General features: G+C 42.9%; 1 protein-coding gene across 9 annotated transcripts in view; it reads left to right on the top strand.

Moving 5' to 3' along the window:
• Nucleotides 1–18,600, top strand: part of DEPDC5 (DEP domain containing 5, GATOR1 subcomplex subunit) — a 147,766-nt gene that overhangs the window by 55,734 nt on the left and 73,432 nt on the right. For all 9 annotated transcript variants that reach the window (XM_023559201.2, XM_064272420.1, XM_023559200.2 and 6 more), the window contains 7 exons: nt 457–526; nt 2,529–2,565; nt 3,073–3,193; nt 7,692–7,912; nt 11,130–11,333; nt 12,890–13,025; nt 14,002–14,099. In XM_023559201.2, coding sequence (XP_023414969.1) covers nt 457–526; nt 2,529–2,565; nt 3,073–3,193; nt 7,692–7,912; nt 11,130–11,333; nt 12,890–13,025; nt 14,002–14,099 — 887 coding nt within the window. The remainder of the gene's footprint in view (nt 1–456; nt 527–2,528; nt 2,566–3,072; nt 3,194–7,691; nt 7,913–11,129; nt 11,334–12,889; nt 13,026–14,001; nt 14,100–18,600) is intronic.

Here is an 18,600-nt window from a genome sequence, read left to right as displayed (position 1 = left end):
TTGTATCTTGAGACAATCTCTTTTGAGAGAAATGATCAAAGAGGAGAGGGAATCAAGAAGAGCTGGGAGCAGAGCACATCCTTTGGACCCAGGGTCCCTGTAATGAGAAGCTTCTAGACCAGGGGAAGATTGATGACATGGACCCTCCCCCACAGAGAGAAACCCTTCCGTGGGAGCTGGTGCCCTGAAATCAGACTTCTAGCCTCCTAGAATTTGTGAAAATAAATTTCTTTTAAAGTTATCTACTTGTAGTATTTCTGTTACAGCAGCACAAGATAACTAAGACAACAATAAAAACATGACAATGTTTTGTGGTAATTGCAGAAGAAGTTAGAGAAGATCAATGAAACCTGAGACAAAGTCATGAGAGGGCTGATCCTTGGCTAGGATGTCAGCTGTCTCGATGTTTAAAATGAAGGAGGATTAGATTAATGGCCTTGTTTGTTTCTTTCACAGTTTTTACACATCTAAAAGCCAACTCTTTTGTAACAGTTTCACCCCACGAATAAAACTGGCGGGAAAGAAGGTAAGTTTTACCAACCAGTATAGCTTCAGGAATACTTTTGTCCTGAGATGTCTTCCCTTCCCCCCTCCCCCTATGGTCATGAGTAAAAATTAAGAAATTTATCTTAGAACTTTACAGTTTTCTACATTAAATAAATAAATAACAAGGCAAGCCTCAGACTGTAAGAAATATTATTGGAAAATATGACAGTTAATTTTATTATTATATGATTGGTTTATTCAGATACTGAGACCACTTAGATAACAGTGGAGATGTAGACAAAGACATGGATACATAATCTAGCAAAAGGGAAATAGGATAAAAAGGTCATATCTTAGAAGTTAAAGAGATACAAATTCAAATGAGAATGGGGATTCTTTTTTTTATTATTATCAAGTAGGTTTAAAACATTAGTAATTATACCAAATGCTGAGAGAAGTGTGATGAAATTGGTTCTTGAGTACCTGGTTGGTGTCTGATCCTTTTGGAAAGGAGTTCAGCCATGTATATTGATCAAGAATAGTGCAAACAGTCATGCCATTTGCCCAGTAATTCCATTTTTGACTGCATGCTCTCAGGAAATAATTGAGGATATCTTGTGCATATAGAGGAAACCCTGGTCATGTAATGGTTAAGAGCTACGGCTGCTAACCAAAAGGTTGGCAGTTCAAATCCACCAGGTGCTCCTTGGAAACCTTATGGTGCAGTTCTGCTCTGTCCTATGGGGTTGCTTTGAGTTGGAATCGAGTCAATGCCAACGGGTTTTTTTTGTGTGTGTGCATGTAAATCTCATTCCAGTTTTGTTTATAATAGTGAGAAGTTGAAAACATTAGAGAAATGGCTAAATAAATGAAGTATCCACTCAATGGAATATATTTGCAGTCAACAAAAATGCCAATTTGAAGAACCTGAAAAAAGTGTTTTTGTTATAAAGAGAAAAGCAGATGTTATGTTTATGGGCACCACTCCATGGCGCTCTTGCCATCTGTTTCTAACTGAGCTAAACACTCTGAAGGTTGCCCCACTTACAGTTGTGTTATGCTAGTAGCATATTTTTTTGTAATGGTACTCTTCTAATAGGGAAAACATTAGTTTGGAGGGATATGGAAGACTACTGAATTAGGCCATGTCAAGTAGTCAAGTGCCGGGAGGTAAGATTCTGCTTAAAAGTGCCTTCAACCCAACACTTTTGGCAAAGTGGAACATGGATGAACTTCTGCAACATGATCCTTTTAAAGAGGAAAAGGATGAGTGTTGTTATGGGAGGTATGTTGTTGTGTGCCACCCAGTTGATTCCAACTCATAGTGAACCCTATTGGACAGAGTAGGACTGCTCCGTAGGATTTCCTAGGCTGTAATCTTAAGGAAGCAGACTGGCACATCTTTGTCCTGTAGACCAGCTGGTGGGTTCAAAGCACTGACCTTTCACTTGGCAGCCAGGTGCTTAACCACTGCACCATCAGGGCTCCTTATGGGAGGTTTAAGATTCTTAAAAAAAAAAAAAAGAAGAAGTTATGACTTGTTTCAGTTTTTACTCTACCTTTGTGCTCCATTTCATCAAACTGGGCATTGTACCAAGTGCTCAGCTCTGGCCAGTATAGGCAGATGGTGAGAGTGCCATGATCAGGCAGGAGCCTGATCAGGTTTGAGGTCATGGTAGGACAAAAACAACAGTGTCCTGACCAAAATCTGAAAATCTGGGCTGGGTTTGGTCTCTGCTACCTGTGGGTTGTGTGCCTTTGGGCAAGTCCCTTATTCTTTCTAGAATTGAATATCCTTGCCTGTAAAGTTTTTTTTTTTTTTATAGTGGGGTCCATGCCGTCTGCCTACTGGATAGGGTTGTGAGATAAATAAGATAAGGTGGGAAGTAAAGTACCTTGTTGGACCCAACACCATGTTAGTGTCACATGTTAGCTCCTTTCTTTCTTGAAGCTACAGTGAGGGTTAAGACATGATCCCTACTGTGCCTCTTGATAACTTCTAGCAGAGGAAGAAGTGATTATTTATCTATTTAATTTTACAGCCTACCTCTGAGAAAACAAAAAATGGCCGTGATACGTGTGAGTATTTTTTGAGACCGTCTTTTGTCACTTTTAGAAAGAGTCAGCTAACTTGTGGCAACAAAATTATGTGAGGGTGCACAAAAAGTTCATAGCTAAATTGGGAGACCTGAGTCTTTGTTCTGTTTGTGAGACCTTTGAAAGGTTCCATAACCACCTTGTAATTTTGTCCAATTGATGGTAAAATGGATGATGACGCAACCTGTTTTTTCTTTTGCGTATGTCAATTGAAGGGATTAGGTAGAAAGTTGTAAAGAATATGCATATTGGGATGGTCTTTTTTAATCAGGATCACAGAAGAATGAAATACTCCAGACACTTTGCCTTTATTTGGTGCCATACTATTAGAGTCATTTAATCTCAACAACCTGATGAATGGGTGATTGTGCCATTTTTTTCTGGGGGAGATAATGATTACCTGTGCCTTGCAGATTTTGAGGAAGACCCTCTGAAGGCACCTGTGTGAAATGTGTTTTAATGACAATTTGCATTACTTGTGTGTTTCAGCTCTGGGGACTCCCAAAGAAGCTGAGAACACCCTTCCCATCCAAGTAGATTATGATGCCTACGATGCTCAAGTGTTTAGGCTGCCAGGCCCATCCCGAGCACAGCGCCTCGCCACCTGCAGGTTTTCTCTTAGCTTCACTTTGGGGTGGAGATAAAATTGTTTAGGAGATCAAATTGAAACCCGCAATCCAGTAGGGACCTTTACAAGAACTTAAACATGAGATCTAAAACTATAAAACTCTTGGAAAAAAACAAGGTATGCTTTGGTACCTAGTTTTTAACCATGGATTGTTAGATACCACACCAAAAATATGGGCAGCAAAAGACAAAATAAATTGGACTACATAAAAATTACAAAACTTTTGTATATCAGAGGACTTTTATCAACAGGGTGATGAAACAACCTACAGATTGGGAGAACATTTTTGGGAGCTATCTATTTAATAAGGGTTTAATATCCAGTAGGAACCTTCATGAGAGCTACCTTAAAGCTATTTTAAATTAAAATTAGCCGCATGGAAGCCATATCATATATAGATCATTAGGGATTCTGTTTTCAGTTTCTCGGGCTCAGCCATTTTGTTTGGCTATTAAGTATTGTCTCAAAATAAGAGTTCTTATGCTTTTTCTAGGCAAGAAAAGCTATTCACAAATTCCAGAATCTGCGTCTTACTGGATTGACCCACAGATTATAGATCATAGGTCCCAGAGTTTATTATTCCTAGTGAGCAAGAAATTTTTCTTCCCTTAATGAGCTGACAGTAGTCTCATGATTGTTTTCTGTCCTTTTCACTCCCCACATCCTAACATCTCTCCTGAGAAAGCTTGTTGTTGTTGTTCAGTGCCATCGAGTTGGTTCTGACTCATAGTGTTCCCGTGTACAATAGAACGAAACACTGCCCGGTCCTGCGCCATCTTCACAGTCCTTGTTAGGGTTGAGCCCATTGTTGCAGCCACTGTATCAGTCCATCTTGTTGAGGGTCTCTCTCTTTTTCGCTGACCCTCTACTTTACCAAGCATGATGTGCTTCACCAGGGAATGGTCCCTCTTGAAAACATGTCCAAAGTTCAAAGTCTTAGAGCTTAGAGTAAGTGCTGTGACATGGGTGCTACTTAGGAGCTAGGTAGTACTTCTGAGCATTTAAAAATGTTTCAAGATCTCTGGTCTTCTTTTTCCTAATCAAAGATGGCAAGACCTGGTGTTTTAGAGACCCAGGTTGTGTGTTCCTTGAGGGTAGCACAGACCATGTCTTAACTGGTGCTCTGCCCCCACACAGGGCCGAGGCTATAGCTGGTGCTCAAATGTTTATTGTTGAAATAATGAACACATTGTCAGCACTTGGGATCTATTTCTGGACTCCGTTTAAGCTCTTATATTAAACAAAACCCTTCAGGAGGAAAGAGACCAGCTCTGATGCCAGAGGGACAGCCCTATCAGCAGTGGCTGACTCTCTCGTCCTGAAGTTTTGCCTCCCCATTGGGCTTCTCTCCTTTTGATCCCTCCTACTGCTGCCAGAGTTCTCTGCCTTAGGAAGTTTTATCTTGATAAGGCTATACTTTTTTTTTTAATCTTTTTTTTTATTAACTTTTATTGAGCTTCAAGTGAACGTTTACAAATCAAGTCAGTCTGTCACATATAAGTTAATATACATCTTACTCCTTACTCCCACTTGCTCTCCCCCTAATGAGTCAGCCCTTCAGTCTCTCCTTTCGTGAAAACTTTGCCAGCCTCCAACTCTCTCTATCCTCCCATCCCCCCTCCAGACAGGAGATGCCATCACAGTCTCAAGTGTCCACCTGATATAATTAGCTCACTCTTCATCAGCATCTCTCTCCCACCCACTGTCCAGTCCCTTTCATGTATGATGAATTGTCTTCGGGGATGGTTCCCGTCCTGTGCCAACAGAAGGTTTGGGGACCATGACCGCTGGGATTCCTCTAGTCACAGCCAGACCATTAAGTATGGTCTTTTTATGGGAATTTGGGGTCTGCATCCCACTGATCTCCTGCTCCCTCAGGGGTTCTCTGTTGTGCTCCCTGTCAGGGCAGTCATCGATTGTGGCCGGGCACCAACTAGTTCTTCTGGTCTCAGGATAATGTAGGTCTCTGGTTCATGTGGCCCTTTCTGTCTCTTGTGCTTTTAGTTGTCGTGTAACCTTGGTGTTCTTCATTCTCCTTTGCTCCAGGTGGGTTGAGACCAATTGATGCATCTTAGATGGCCGCTTGTTAGCATTTAAGACTCCAAACGCCACATTTCAAAGTGGGATGCAGAATGTTTTCATAATAGAATTATTTTGCCAATTGACTTAGAAGTCCCCTTAGAGCATGGTTCTCAAACCCCCGCCCTTGCTCCGCTGACCTTTGAAGTATTCAGTTTATCCCGGAAACTTCTTTGCTTTTGGTCCAGTCCAGTCCAGTTGAGCTGACCTTCCATATATTGAGTGTTGTCCTTTCCTTCACCTAAAGCAGTTCTTATCTACTAATTAATCAGTAAAAAACCCTCTCCCTCCCTCCCTCCCTCCCCACCTCGTAACCACAAAAGTATGTGTTCTTCTCAGTTTATACTATTTCTCAAGATCTTATAGTAGTGGTCTTATACAATATTTGTCCTTTTGCCTCTGACTGATTTCGCTCAGCATAATGCCTTCCAGGTTCCTCCATGTTACGAAATGTTTCACAGATTCGTCACTTTCTTTATCGATGCGTAGTATTCCATTGTGTGAATATACCACAATTTATTTACCCATTCATCTGTTGATGGACACCTTGGTTGCTTCCAGCTTTTTGCTATTGTAAACAGAGCTGCAGTAAACATGGGTGTGCATATATCTGTTTGTATGAAGGCTCTTGTTTCTCTAGGGTATATTCCAAGGAGTGGGATTTCTGGGTTGTATGGTAGTTCTATTTCTAACTGTTTAAGATAATGCCAGATAGATTTCCAAAGTGGTTGTACCATTTTACATTCCCACCAGCAGTGTATAAGAGTTCCAATCTCTCCACAGCCTCTCCAACATTTATTATTTTGTGTTTTTTGGATTAATGCCAGCCTTGTTGGAGTGAGATGGAATCTCATTGTAGTTTTAATCTGCATTTCTCTAATGGCTAATGATCGAGAGCATTTTCTCATGTGTCTGTTAGCTGCCTGAATATTTTCTTTAGTGAAGTGTGTGTTCATATCCTTTGCCCACTTCTTGATTGGGTTGTTTGTCTTTTTGTGGTTGAGTTTTGACAGAATCACGTAGATTTTAGAGATCAGGTGCTGGTCGGAGATGTCATAGCTGAAAATTCTTTCCCAGTCTGTAGGTGGTCTTTTTACTCTTTTGGTGAAGTCTTTAGATGAGCATAGGTGTTTGATTTTTAGGAGCTCCCAGTTATCTGGTTTCTCTTCATCATTTTTTGTAATGTTTTGTATTCTGTTTATGCCTTGTATTAGGGCTCCTAGGGTTGTCCCTATTTTTTCTTCCATGATCTTTATCGTTTTAGTCTTTATGTTTAGGTCTTTGATCCACTTGGAGTTAGTTTTTGTGCATGGTGTGAGGTATGGGTCCTGTTTCATTCTTTTGCAAATGGATATCCAGTTATGCCAGCACCATTTGTTAAAAAGACTATCTTTTCCCCAATTAACTGACACTGGGCCTTTGTCAAATATCAGTTGCTCATACGTGGTTGGATTTATATCTGGGTTCTCAATTCTGTTCCATTGGTCTATGTGGATAAGGCTATACTTTTTAAAACTTCTGTTAAGGATATGTTGAAACATGCACAAATAGTGAGACTAGACTAGCATAATCAACAGTTATCAGCATATTACTTGCCCCACTTTTTAAATTTTGGTTGGAGTATTTTAAAACAAATCCCAGGCATCCTATTTTATTTTCCACCTGTAAATACTTTAGTATGTGTCTGTAACAAATAAGAACCTAAAATATATATGTGTGTGAGTGTGTATATGTATAAGGACTGTAGCATTATCATTAGTAACAAAATTAACACTAATTCCTTGGTACCATCTACTAGCCAGTCTCATTCAGATTTCCCAGTTGTCTCAAACTGAGTTTTTATAGTTTATTTAAATCGGTATCTAAACAAGATCCACACACTTGATTTGATTGTAATGTCTCTCTTTTCTGTGGCAGTAGAATGTCTTGCTTTCTTCACTTGGCTGATTGTTTCCTCGTGATACTTAACTTGTCTTCTGTTCCCTGAATTTCTTGTCAGTTAATTAGATTCAGGTTTAATTTGGGGGGCAAGAAAACTTCTGAGGTGGCACTGTGTTGTGTATTTTCTCTTATGAAACATCATATCCCGTCTGGTGACCCATTTTTGGTCATGCCCAGATTGATCTGTGGGATCAGGTGGGGTCAGACTGGAACTGTCACTACCATACTATGTGATCCTAGGACTCTGGCTGTCTGAGAACTGATAGTCACTTTCCCTCTTCTAATACCACATCTCAGGCTGCTCCAGGCAAAGTTCCTCCTAGATTATTTCCCATTCATAGATCGGATTTTTGTTATTGCTTTCCCAAGTAGCTTGGTCTGGTGCTGGGTTTGGGATTTTTAACTCTAGATGGGGCAGCATCCATTGCTTGGCGGTAACTGTTTGTCTCTCCCCTGTCAGGTCTGTGAGAGAGCGGGAGAGTCACAGTCGAAAGAGCGCCAGCTCCTGTGATGTCTCCTCCAGCCCTTCCCTGCCAAGCCGTGCGCTGCCTGCGGAGGAAGTGAGGAGCCAGGCTTCTGATGATAGCTCCCTGGGCAGGAGTGCCAACATCCTGATGATCCCACACCCCCACCTGCACCCGTATGAAGTCAGCAGCTCCTTAGGCTACACCAGCACTCGAGGTCAGAGTGCTGAAGCCTAGGCAGAGCTGGGCAAGCTGGGGCAGCGTCCCTTCTGTGGTGGGGAATGGGAGGTGGAGGGCAGTGGTCAGGTGTGGGGTGTCAGTCCCACATGTTACTTCTTTCCATTCCATCCCAACGGATAGGAGGGTATGAATCTCCTTAGCTGTTGTACGTGTGCTATATTTGTATGATATATATGCATTATGCTGTATTTGTTGCATCTTTTCTTCCCCTATCACCATAACTGTATACCTTTCCACTGTGTTAACGGAGAGCTTTTCTTAGCCTGTAGGCGTTTGTTCATTTCTTTACCATTTCCATTTGTGCCATCCTTAAAACAGCTTGTGTCCTAGATGCCATTTTAAGATTTCTCCTAGCAGTTACTTGTTAACCTGTCTTATTCCAACACACACAGGTGCTGCTTTTCCTTTATTTTATTGTGCCCATCCAGTGGTACCTGCAATGATATAATGCAGACACCCCCCTGACCTTTTTTTTTAACCTTTTGTTTTGAAATAATTATGGATTCATAGGGAGTTGCAAAAAATGTACAGGGTTGTCCTGTGTACCCTTCACTCATTTTCCTCAAGATGGTTCCATCTTGCATAATTATAGCACAGTATCAAAGCCAGGAAATTAGCATTGGTACAATCCACAGAGCCTGTTTAGATTTCACAAGTTTTACATGCACTCATTTGTGTGTATGTGTGTATTTTTGTGTAGTTTTATCACATATGTATATCACATAACCACCACACAATGAAGCTGTAGTACTGTTCTGTCACTGCCAGGCTCCTTCATGCTACCCCTTATAGCCACACCCTCCCACTCATCTTTCTCTGTAATTTCATGATTTCAGCAATGTTATATAAATGGAAGCATACCCTTCCTGACTTGATCACCAGCGTAGGAATGTTATGTACAGACAGCTGCCTCCTGTTGCCCTGGAAGGATTCCCAAAGGGCAAGGAATGTTTTCTGTGACCCAGCATATTGGTGGGGACACCACTGGTTCCCAGAACCTCAGGCTAGGGAGCAGGGCCCTTTCATCCATTAGGCACCACAGTCACTGTACCAAGGGCCTGTGAAAACTTTTGAGTGCTGAAAACCTTTTTTTTTTTTAATGATTTAGAATATATAAAGGAAATTCTAAAAGAGAAAGTAGCAGCTACTTAAATAGCTAGAGAATATAACCTTATGTCAGCTACATTAAGTTTAGCATTCAAAAGAATTTTAATTTGAAAATTTCTAGGTAAGCTTTTTCCTGCTTTCAGGAACTTCTGAGTTCGCATGACAGTTAATCCTGTTTTCCTGAAAATATTCTTAGAAGGGCCCATAGCAAAAGCTAAATTAAACCAAACGTTGTTGTATGCTATCAAGTCAATTCCAACTCATAGCGACCCCCTGTGAGAGAGTAGAACTGCTCCATAGGGTTTCCTAGGCTGGCATCTTTACAGGAGCAGATCGCCAGGTCTATTCTTCTGTGGAGTGGCTGGTGAGTGTGAACCACCAACCTTTTGGTTAGCAGCCGAGTGCTTAACCATTGTGCTACCAGGGCTCCTAAACCAAACATTAATCCTTTAAAAATGTTTGTTATTCTAAAAGACAGATCTCCTCTTTACATCATTGTTCTTATTCCAAGGAACCTTGAAAACAGTTTTTTAAAAAAATCAATGGCATAATTGGCTTCACGTCCTTTAATGATATTTGGGAGTTATCGGAAAAGCCAAAAAACAATTCACTGAAATATTTTAAGATGACAGTAGGATATCGTACAGGCCTTTAGTTTCCTGTTCTCTGTTGTATTTAAGGATTCTCCCCCCACCCACCCAACTACTCACCCAATGTAATACAGGGAACTCCCTCTACACCCCGTATTTCTAAAAAAAAAAAAAAAAAATTATTATTTTTTTTTTGCTATCACCCAAGGAGCTGTTGACTTGATACTGGTGGCAGTTGGCGGTGTGGGATCATTTTCGACTCACTTAATCCCTTAGTCCTAGTTCTCATCCTTTTTAAAGTATGTACTTTTCTTTCTAATTTGGGTTTTCTCCTTTTATTTCCGTAAGTAAGTAGACCCTATTCTTTTTTATTTGATACACCGGAGCTTAAATTCATTAATTTACAGTGAAGAATACAGCTTTCATAGAGATTCACACATTGAAGAAATTGGCTTGAGGAATTAAATATTACCCTGTACCAGATTCTGTGGTAGATATAGGGAAGATAACAGTGGACATGATAAACTCCTGATGCCATGGAGTTTGCATCGGTTGGATCCACTTTCTAGTCTAGGCGGTTGCATAGTGAATGTGGGATGCACACAAGGGGAGTTGGCTGTGGGGTTCAGCTCTTTGATTCACCGAGGTTATGCATCTTGCTGTCTTTCTCCCTTTCCACAATAGGGACCTATTTGCCATGGGACAGGACAGGTTGAGTCTGAGTATCATGCTACCTCCTTGCATAAAAAAAAAAAAAATGCACTTTTTTTTTTTTTCCCAAGTATTTTTTGTTTAAGCACAGTAACATTTCTCATTCATGTCCACTGAGTCAGTGGGATTGGAGCCTGATTCCACCTAGTGATTCAGGGCCCCGGGCTCCTTCCATCCTAGGATGCCATGATCACCAACACTGGTCTCCAAAATCACCATAGAAGGGGAGGAGAGAATGGAACTCCTGCATGGATTTGTTTGTGATCCAAACCTGGATTTGGAGCATGTCATTTCCACCTGTGTTCTGTTGGCCAGAACTCAGTCACATGGCCCCGTACCAAGGGGCTGGGAACTATAGTCTTTCATGTCCAAGAGGAAAAGCAGATGGGTTTAGTGAACACATAGAACTGTCTCTGCCAGAGTCTGCCCTTCTGGGGGCCAAATACCAGTTTTCACTGTTCTTCCCATACATAGAAGGAGGTAGTTCAAGCCCCATCATTCAGTCACTGTGTCCAGCTCAAAGTCCAGGGTCTCGAGCCCACACATGGTCCTCCCCATCAGGTTTGGATGTGTTTTTATTAGGGCTGGTAATATAGGAATCAGCACCCTTTCTCCCAAGTAAAGTATTCTATTTCTTTATATTTTGGTGGTTTTACTCATTTCTCTCACTCCTTAGCATTTATGATAGCCAAGATTCTTGTCAGCCTTGGCATCAGTCGCCCTAGCTCTGGTTTCAGTGTGGTTTTGTGCTTTCTATTTGTGCCTCAACTCCTCGACAATGGGCAGATGTCCTGGAGAACATGATGGAGACTTCACAGCGAGACTCCAGCGCTCCAGGGCGGTTCCATGTAGGCAGTGCGGAGTCCATGCTACACGTTCGGCAGGGTGGATATACACCCCAGCGAGCACTGATTAACCCCTTCGCCCCCTCTCGAATGCCCATGAAGCTGACTTCCAACAGAAGGCGCTGGATGCATACCTTCCCTGTGGGTAAGTTGGCTGCTGAGGAAAAGAGCCTAGATGAGTGTCTAGTCCTCGTCCTTAGCACCAGTCAACCTTGTGTCGTTGGTCAAGTATCTGAACTTCTCTGAGCCTCTGTTGCTCCACCCACTTTGTGAATCCCAGGGTTGTTAGGAGGATCCTTGAAGACACACTTGGTAATAGACTTTGTAACCAGAACTAGCTGTATGAGCCTAAGGGCTTCTTTTTCCTAAGACTAATGCCGCTCATCCTTGTTTGTTCCTTCCTTTCCTAGCTTTCTCTGGGTATTGATATTATTGTCTTGGTTACACAGAATTCATGTTGATTGCTTTCAGGGGTCTCTGACAACTGAAAAAAAATTTTTTTTTCAAGTTCAGTGTTCTTCCTAGCTCATCCTTTTTGATCTGTATTCTATCCTAAAGGAGATGACAGTGAGGTTTTATAAAGCTGTGGCTAAAATTAAACTTCAGCTTAATGGGCTATTACTGGGCTGGGAAGGAGCACAGATGCCTTAAACTCCAGGATTTTATTAATGGAAACCATCCTGCTGGATGCCTGGAAATTTCCTGTGATTTTCTTTTGCACTTGCTTTCAGTGTTTAAAAGTTAAATACTTGAGAAATGAATCTGGTTTATTTGGCTGTAGTTGGGGATCATTCCCAAACCCCCTTATCTCTACCATAATCAGCCCCACTTTGTGTTTTTTTTCTGGTGTTCTTTCCGTTGTTATTCCCACTTGGCTCCCTTCGAGTTCTCTTAAGAGGCTTCTTTCATGACCTTCAGCTCTTGCTTCTGTGCTTTTCTTCCTCCCACCCATTATGCACATGGCAATGGAAACAACGTTCTCCCAAATACTGCTTACTTGAGTTTGCCCTCCTGCCTACCTGGCCTGCTAATCTTGGAGGCTCTTTTTTGCCACTGTCCCTAATTCTCCGTCCTCTTGTTCTCTGCCTCAGAAGCTCTTTTCTTGCCTAAACTAATCTTGTGGTCTCCTACATGTTTTGCTTCTTCAGTGTCTGGGATTTCACACACATCATTTATCTAGAATACCCTCTCCCTGCTAACCTCATTCGTCTGTCAGCTCTAAAAACTCTCTTCCTCTAGGAAGCCTTTTTTGGTAGATTGACTAATTCCAATTTATCTTCTACTTACACTCCTTTTTTATACTTACGCATCTTCTGCTTCTTAGAGTCATGGTTGTTACTCTCATTTAGGTGTTTTACTCTTGTTTTCCTTCCCAGTTAATTGGTGTTAACCCTCCTAGGAAGGGCCCTTGCCTCCCATTCTTCTGTATCTGTGCATGGCACCTCAGCTGACCTGCATTAGACCTTAACTATTCTTAACAGGCTCAACAGGAAGACAAACATCAGGACAGCTCCTGTTAGGCAATAGAGGTGTCCTCGGGGAGCCAGAGGGTCCTGTGTCTTATGTTCTTCTGTGGTGTGCTCATCTTTCAATCTCTCCAGCATCCATGTCCCAGCAGCTGGAAAGAAGGAAGATTGGAGTTAAGTGTACAGCACTAGCTGTCGGGTGGGAATGATGCTCAGTGAATCTTTGTCTGGGTAGGACCATCCGGAGAGGCCATCCAGATCCATCATCAGACCCGACAGAACATGGCGGAGCTGCAGGGCAGCGGGCAGAGGGACCCAACCCACTCCTCTGCCGAGCTGCTGGAGTTAGCGTATCATGAAGCTGCTGGAAGGTGAGGATGTGCGCAGGGCTCCAGGAGGTACCTTGAGAATACTTTCTAACGCCCAGGACAATGTACAGAACAGACTGTTGGCAAAATGTCTGCTGATAAGACTTGGAAAGACAGTATGAAATCAGGCTGTCCCTTTGTTAGTCAGCATCATTCACCTCACTGGGAAAGTGCAAAGCAAACAGTCTGGCTTTCTTGCCCAAGTTGTTACCGAGGCCCTGCTTCAGGTTTAACTTGAATCCAAAACACACTTTATAAACCTCAGACATGGTTTCTTAAAAACTCCAGTCAAGGGTGAAAACGAGAGGAAGTGCTTTGGCCTTTGCACTCAGAGACAGGTGCTGCCGGCCGTGTATTTTGGGCAGCCTCTCTTTGACTCCTGTCGTTTTAGTCGTTGAGAAATTCCACTGCTGAGTTTAGAAGAATTAACACCAAAAGCAATGTGGAAATCAAGACCTGTGTTTATAGAAACAACTCTTTTTGTGAATCAAGACCTCTGAATGTGTTACAGGGTATCCAAAGAATCATACAGGAAGAGAGTCATTTACACCTTGACAAGCCTAGGCTCACTATTCCTGTGATGCTTTGCAAAGAGCAATCTCTGAGCCCTTTTTTGGTCACCTTGACATCATGCAAGATGGGTGAGGGATGAGGGCAGAACATGGCCATCTATACCTCTGTTCAGGCACCTCACATCCTCCTACTTCTGTGGGTGCTTGTAAGGCAAAGGCATAGGACAGACAGGGCAGGTGGTCTAGCAAGGCAATGGGAAAGCAGCAGGGTGCTGGGGCAGGAGGTGGCAGCCATAGGAGGCCAGAGCTGGCACTCAAACCAAACCGTGTGACCCTGCTGGCCTTTGATATGGATCCGGTGGCCAAATAGACCAGTTCTTGATGGCAACCCCCAGTGTACAAGGGGAGCAGGATGTAAAAGGTGATGATCTGCATTAAGCCAGGTGGCTGGGCTCTATTCTCTGCAGGCACAGCTCTTCCCGCCAGCCTGGTGACAGCATGTCCTTCTTGAACTTCAGTGGAACAGAAGAGCTTTCTGTCAGCCTGCTTAGCAACAGTGGTGCAGGTAACCAATCCAAGAGGTAATAGAGTTGGGATGCTCAGAGCAGGCTCACATCTAGAAGTGATACGAGAGCCAGAAAGCAGAGCCATGTCTATTTTAGGATCATTTCAGGCACAATTTTGGGTGTCCCATTTAGAAGCAGTTCTGTATAATGCATGGAATTATAAATGGGCTGCACAGTACATTTTTAGCCAAGAACATGTTGGTCAAGGCACATTTGTCATTGATCTGTCAGCGAGTTGCGATGGTGGGCTGCTTATGGGCTGTGTGTGGGGGTGAGACCAGGGATGGGGCAAGAGTGGTCTTTGCTTTAGAGGAGCTTTCAGATGGGGGCAGGGGCAACCCACTTCCATAAAAACAGGAGAGACCTAGAGGGGAACAGTGTGGCTTTGGCTATGAGATCAGAAAAGAGAAGGGTAGCAGAGTAGCTTCAAGAAGTGGGCAGGCACCTCAGACTTGCTGGGGTATGATCCAGTTAGGTGAAGAGTTAGCTGGTGAGCGCCCAGGCGGAGGTGGGGGAAAAGTATGAACTTATATTAATAAAGGTTTCACGTTTCTGGAAGCACTTCAATTTCTATTATCCAATCCAATCGAATAGGGCATAAGTTATTAATCATATATTACACATGGGGCAACCTAATACCCAGAGATGTAGAAATATTAAACTAATTTCTGAAGCCAGTAGCCAGGTGTCTTGACTCAGGCAATAAAAAATAATGTATTTATTTTAAATTTTCACAGAGTAAAATTCATTCTTTTTGGTTCCTCATCTGATGACACTATTCAGGGTACCTTTAAGGGTGCAGTAGAACATTAGTTTGGATGGGTGGAGGCAGATTTTGGAAGCCTCCAAGGACAGATATTCTACAAAATGAGTGTGGAAAACATTAAAACGGGGGAAACATGGTGCAACGACTTCCTGCCTTAGTGTTCTGTAAGCTAACTGTTCTTATTCTTCCTGCACTTGTGTTCTGTAAGCTGACTTGCTATTATTCTTTCTGCCTTAGAATTCTATAAGCTGACTTGCATTTCTGAAACTTGACTTAAGGAAGGTGTAGTGAAGAATTGGTTAATCACGTTTCCCTTCATTCATTGACAGATTCATCTGATAATATTCCTAGAGGCCTGTGGTGAAGGCTTGGGAACTGGGTTGGCAGTAAGAGAATCCCTAATGCATTCTGAAGACACCATTTTGATTGCTTTGCCAAACCAAGGGTCTGTTTTTTTAGGATCCCAGAGTTTGAGCTTTCCAGGTTGTTTGGGGTAGAGTTGCATTGAAGGGGGTTATTCTGGGGCTTGCTGGACTGTGCATTGAGCTAGTTTCACTGGTGCCTAAGAAAACCAAAATCAAACCTATCACCATTGAGTCTCATAGTGACCCTGTAGGACAGAGTAGAACTTTCTATAGGGTTTCCAAGGTTGTAATCTTTATGGAAGCAGACTGACACATCTTTCTCCTGGGGAGCAGCTGGTTAAGTTCGACTGCTGACCTTTTGGTTAGCAGCCGAGTGCTTAACCACTGTGCCACTAGGTCTCCTTTCATGGTGCATAGAAGTGGGGGAAATTACAACTTCAGATGGTTGCAGTACCGGCAGCAATCCAGGATAGTTCTGGGCCCAGGGTAGCTCAGGTAGACCAGGTGAGTCCCCAGAAGGTGAGTCTTTTGGAATTTTCAAATCTACTCTGGAGAAAAGAGGAAGGTTTCAAAGAATCCTCATTTGGGGATGGCTGTGGAAGATCCTCAAGTGACACCAGTCCTTTGAGCTAAGAGTTCCCTGGCACACACACAAAAAGCATTTGCCCACACCTGGATCTCTGGCTCAACCTTCTGCCTTTTGAGCTTCTGACCTCTAGATACATTTGCCTGATAAACCACTCTGCTTGGATGACCCCCCAAGAACCTTATCGTTGTTGACAACGCGAGTACCTTATCCTTATTGGCAACACAACTTACATCTCTGTTTCCCAGACCCACCCTTCCTCTTCTTTTCCCTCTTCACTCATTGACAGCTCATCTCCATTCTTACTGCCGTTGCCTTTGTTCAGATCCCTGTCATTTCTGACCAGGATTATTGCAGTAGCCTTCTAAGTGATCTTACCACTCTGTTGTTCTTGTCATCTCTGATCATCTTCCATGCTGTCACCGATGAGATATTTCCAAGTGCAAGCCTAATCAGGTGTTCCTTCCCACATGTAAAACCTTCAGTGGTTCCCTGTGGATTATAATGCTGGTCGTCATCTAGCTCTTGCCTGCCTTTGTGTCTTATCTGCTTCCACTTTCACACAACATTGCCTATGCAAAGAGAGCAGGCTCTAGAATCTTAGACTGTGAGTCCTGACTGTACCTATCACTAGCTGTGAGGCCTTTGGGCTAGTTACCTAACTTCTGTGCATCTCAGTTTCTCCATCTGTGAGAATCATTGTGAGTATTAAATGTGATGATCCATGGAAAGTGCTGAGTACAGTGCCTGGCACCCATGGTGAGTACATAATGAATGGTAGTTGTCATTGTCGTTATTATCGTTAGATGAGTATATTTTATATTCTGGCCATTGCATGTAGTTCTTCAAGGAACTATGTCCTCAGATGCCTTCCCATAGACTAGTCCCTCTGTGGAAGATGCTGCTTACCTTTCACCTCCTTTGTCTGCCTGACAGATGTCAATTAGGTCTTTATGATTCAGATCGAACAATACCTCCTCTTTGAAGGCCTCTTTGGTGGTTCCTGTCTCTTTCCCATGCCCTCCCAGGCGATGTTTTCGTAGAAGCTCCGTATGCATAATTCTCTTGTGCAGCTTGGCACATCATGATCCCACTGTTCCTATGGCTGTCTCCACTAGACCAAAGGAGCTTATCTTTAGTCATCTTTTCTCTACAGTGTTTAGCGCATTTATTGACGAATGCATTTTATACTTCCAAGACCAAGCTGCTGTATGTGAGAAGCATTTGAATGACCCATAAAATGAATCTGTTTAATTGGTATGCAAGTGTTCAATTATATAAATAATTCCTAGAATATTCAGCTTTTGAAAGGTGTGGGCTCCTTGGGCCGTCTTTCTGGTCATGGTGATGCGGTTGGGCGGCATCGTTCCTACCCTTGCCCAGCCTCCTTTTAGGCAGTAGCATATGTTACCAGAAGATCATGCAGAAGTAGTCTGCAGCAGTCCTCGCATGGGAATTGTGTTCCCACTCTGACCATGTGCTACCTGATCAATTACGTTAACCAGTCACAGAAAGAAAGTCTTTCTGATTATTGTCAACACATGAAATAACTGATTAATAAGCACATCTTGTCAGATTTATCTTAAGGATATACCCAGAATCTGGCCATATCTCATCACCTCCACTGGTCCTACCTTGGTCCAAGCATCACCTCCGCCGGTCCTACCTTGGTCCAAGGTACCATCATCTTTTGCCTGGATTGTGAAAGTGACCTCCTAACTGGTCTCTTGGCTTCCTTCTTCCCAGTGGTTTATTCTCAACACAGCAATTCAGAGTACTCCTGAAACAGAACTGTGATCGTGAAAGTTCTCTGTCCAAAACCCTCCAAAGACTTCCCAAATCACTCTGAGTAGAAGCCAAAAGCGTTACCATAGCCAACAGAGCCGCCTGTGTCATGTGACCCTTGTTAGTTCCAAACCTTGTCTCCTACTCTTCCCTCTCATTTCACTCTAGCAGCTCCCCAAACCCATCAGGCATACCCTGAATCTCAGGGCCCTTTATCTGGCTGTCCCTCGTGCTCTAATGCTCTTAGAGAGCCTAATGGCTAAGTTGTCCATATGTCTGGGTTTGTCCAGGATGGTCTTGGTTTGAGTTTATTGTCCTGTATAATTATTAATAGTGTCACTTTTCACTCTCAAAGATGTCCTGGATTAAATAATAAATTATATAGGCTCCCTGCCCATAGCTTGCTCTTGTGTACCCGAATTGCCAGGTCCTATCCTGGCACTCCCCACCCAACTTCCCTGCCTAATACTTTTTTTTTTTTTTAACTTTTATTAAGCTTCAAGTGAACGTTTACAAATCCAATCAGTCTGTCACATATAAGTTTACATGTATCTTTCTCTGTACTCCCATTTGCTCTTCCCCTATCGAGTCAGCCCTTTCAGTCTCTCCTTCCGTGACAATTTTGCCAGCTTCCCTCTCTCTCTATCCTCCCATCCCCCCTCGAGACAAGAGTTGCCAACACACTGTCAAGTGTCCACCTGATATAATTAGCTCACTCTTCATCAGCATCTCTCTCCCACCCGCTGACCAGTCCCTTTCATGTCTGATGAGTTGTCTTTGGGGATGGTTCCTGTCCTGTGCCGACAGAAGGTCTGGGGAGCATGGCCGCTGGGATTCCTCTAGTCTCAGTCAGACCATTAAGTATGGTCTTTTTATGAGAATCTGGGGTCTGCATCCCACTGATCTCCTGTTCCCTCAGGAGTTCTCTGTTGTGCTCCCTGTCAGGGCAGTCATCGATTGTGGCCGGGCACCAACTAGTTCTTCTGGTCTCAGGATGA

Source organism: Loxodonta africana, chromosome 19 (genome assembly GCF_030014295.1).
Source record: "Loxodonta africana isolate mLoxAfr1 chromosome 19, mLoxAfr1.hap2, whole genome shotgun sequence".
Classification (NCBI taxonomy): domain Eukaryota; kingdom Metazoa; phylum Chordata; class Mammalia; order Proboscidea; family Elephantidae; genus Loxodonta; species Loxodonta africana.
The sequence above is the reverse complement of the archived record's forward strand: the minus strand, read 5'-3'. Positions and strand labels throughout refer to the sequence as shown.